The sequence below is a fragment of the Vicia villosa genome, unplaced genomic scaffold, assembly GCF_029867415.1.
Source record: "Vicia villosa cultivar HV-30 ecotype Madison, WI unplaced genomic scaffold, Vvil1.0 ctg.000488F_1_1, whole genome shotgun sequence".
NCBI lineage: Eukaryota > Viridiplantae > Streptophyta > Magnoliopsida > Fabales > Fabaceae > Vicia > Vicia villosa.
Genome location: NW_026705237.1, coordinates 833,018 through 835,027, shown reverse-complemented (window position 1 = coordinate 835,027; position 2,010 = coordinate 833,018). Strand labels below are relative to the sequence as shown.

The following is a 2,010-nucleotide window of genomic DNA, read 5'->3' as shown; positions in this document are numbered from 1 at the left end:
AAATATTGAGATTAATAATCCAACAAAAAATCATAAGCTATATAATCAATTGTGAAACGGACAAAAAATCTCAAAAATGGAACAGATGGGTCAGCTGACTGGGCTCAAGTGCTTTCTAACCTTAACCCTCATCTAAACTCAGGGTATTTTATAAGAGGGTGGGTTTGACAATAGTAATGTCAAACCCCATGACTCTTAATTTCGTCCCTTGATGAAAAAGACTCAGATTTGATTGGGCAAATTTTGGGGTATGACAAATGGAAGTATGGTTATTGACACTCCTGCATCAGGTTCAGTAATTACTTCGTCTGCTTACTTGAATTGTCTGGTCGATATTTTTGGTAGGGAATTTGGAATGGACTTGGTGTGTCTTCCATTGAGACAACTTGATATAATCCTGGGAATGAACTGGTTGGAATTCAACCGCGTTCATATCAACTATTTTTCGAAGACGGAGTTGTTTCCCGAGGCTATTAATGCTGACGAACTGGTTATGACCGCTAAACAAGTGAATGAGGTAGTTGAAGACGATGGAACAGTGTTTATGTTGTTTGCGTTGATGAACTTGACAGAGAAGGAAGTGAGTAGTGAACTACCAGTGGTATGTGACTTTCTAGAAGTTTTTCCAGAGGATGTCAACGAGTTACCGCCGGAACGAGAGGTGGAGTTTGCTATTGATTTGAATCCGAGAACTAGTCGGTGTCGATGGAACCGTATCGTATGTCAACATCTGAATTGGCTGAACTGAAGAAACAATTGGAAGAATCGCTTGAGAAGAAATTCATTCGTCCGAGTGTTTCTCCGTGGGGTGCGCCGGTATTGTTGGTAAAGAAGAAAGAGGGCTCTATGAGACTGTGTGTAGATTACCGACAATTAAACAAAGTTACTACCAAGAATTGGTATCCATTGTCGAGGATTGATGATTTGATGGATCAGCTGGTTGGAGCGTGTGTATTTAGTAAGATTAATCTGAGGTCTGGGTATCACCGAATTCGAGTGAAGGAGGACGATATTCAGAAGACTGCATTTAGAACGAGGTATGGTCATTACGAGTATTTGGTAATGCCGTTTGGAGTTACTAATGCACCTGGTGTTTTTTTGGAGTATATGAATAGGATCTTCCATCCTTATGTTGATAAATTCGTGGTGGTATTTATAGATGATATTTTGATATACTCTAAGAACGAAGAAGAGCATGCGGAACATCTCAGAATTGTGTTAAAGTTGTTAAAAGAGAAGAAACTTTTTGCCAAACTGTCAAAGTGTGAATTTTGGTTGGATGAAGTAAGCTTTCTTGGGCACGTGATTTCTAAGAATAGTATTGGTGTTGATCCTACAAAAATAAAAGCGGTTTCCCAATGGGAATCTCCGAAATCAGTGTTAGAAATTTGTAGTTTTCTTGGTCTTGCAGGTTACTATAGAAAGTTTATAGAAGGATTTTCAAAGTTAGCATTTTAGTGACTAAATTGACCAAGAAGGGACAAGCGTTTATTTGGGATTCGAAATGTGAAGAAGGATTCCAAGAGTTGAAGAAGAGGTTGACTAGTGCTCCTATCTTGATTTTGCCGAACCCGACAGAATCGTTTATGGTATATTGTGATGCGTCACTGATGGGTTTAGGTGGTGAATTGATGCATAATCAACAAGTGGTCGCTTATGCGTCGAGACAACTCAAAGTACATGAAAGGAATTATCCGACTCATGATTTAGAGTTGGCAACTATGGTTTTTATTTTGAAGTTGTGGCGACATTATTTGTATGGTTCAGATTCGAAGTGTTTAGTGATCATAAGAGCCTGAAGTATCTCATTGATCAGAAAGAGCTTAATATGAGGCAGAGAAGGTGTCTAGAATTCCTTAAAGATTATGATTTTGGTTTGAATTACCATCCTGGTAAGGAAAGCGTGGTTTCTGATGCATTGAGTAGGAAGTCCTTGCATATGTCTATGCTAATTGTGAAAGAATTGGATTTAATTGAACAATTTAGAGATTTGAGTTTGGTATGTGAAGG

The 2,010-nt window shown here is 38.5% G+C and overlaps 1 protein-coding gene across 1 annotated transcript; it reads left to right on the top strand.

Annotated features, from left to right (window-relative positions):
- The first annotated feature begins 265 nt into the window (after nucleotides 1–265).
- Nucleotides 266–748, top strand: LOC131628891 (uncharacterized). The gene has a single exon (XM_058899700.1). It carries the CDS (start codon nucleotides 266–268, stop codon nucleotides 746–748), a length of 483 nt encoding a protein of 160 aa, XP_058755683.1.
- Nucleotides 749–2,010: the final 1,262 nt, after the last annotated feature.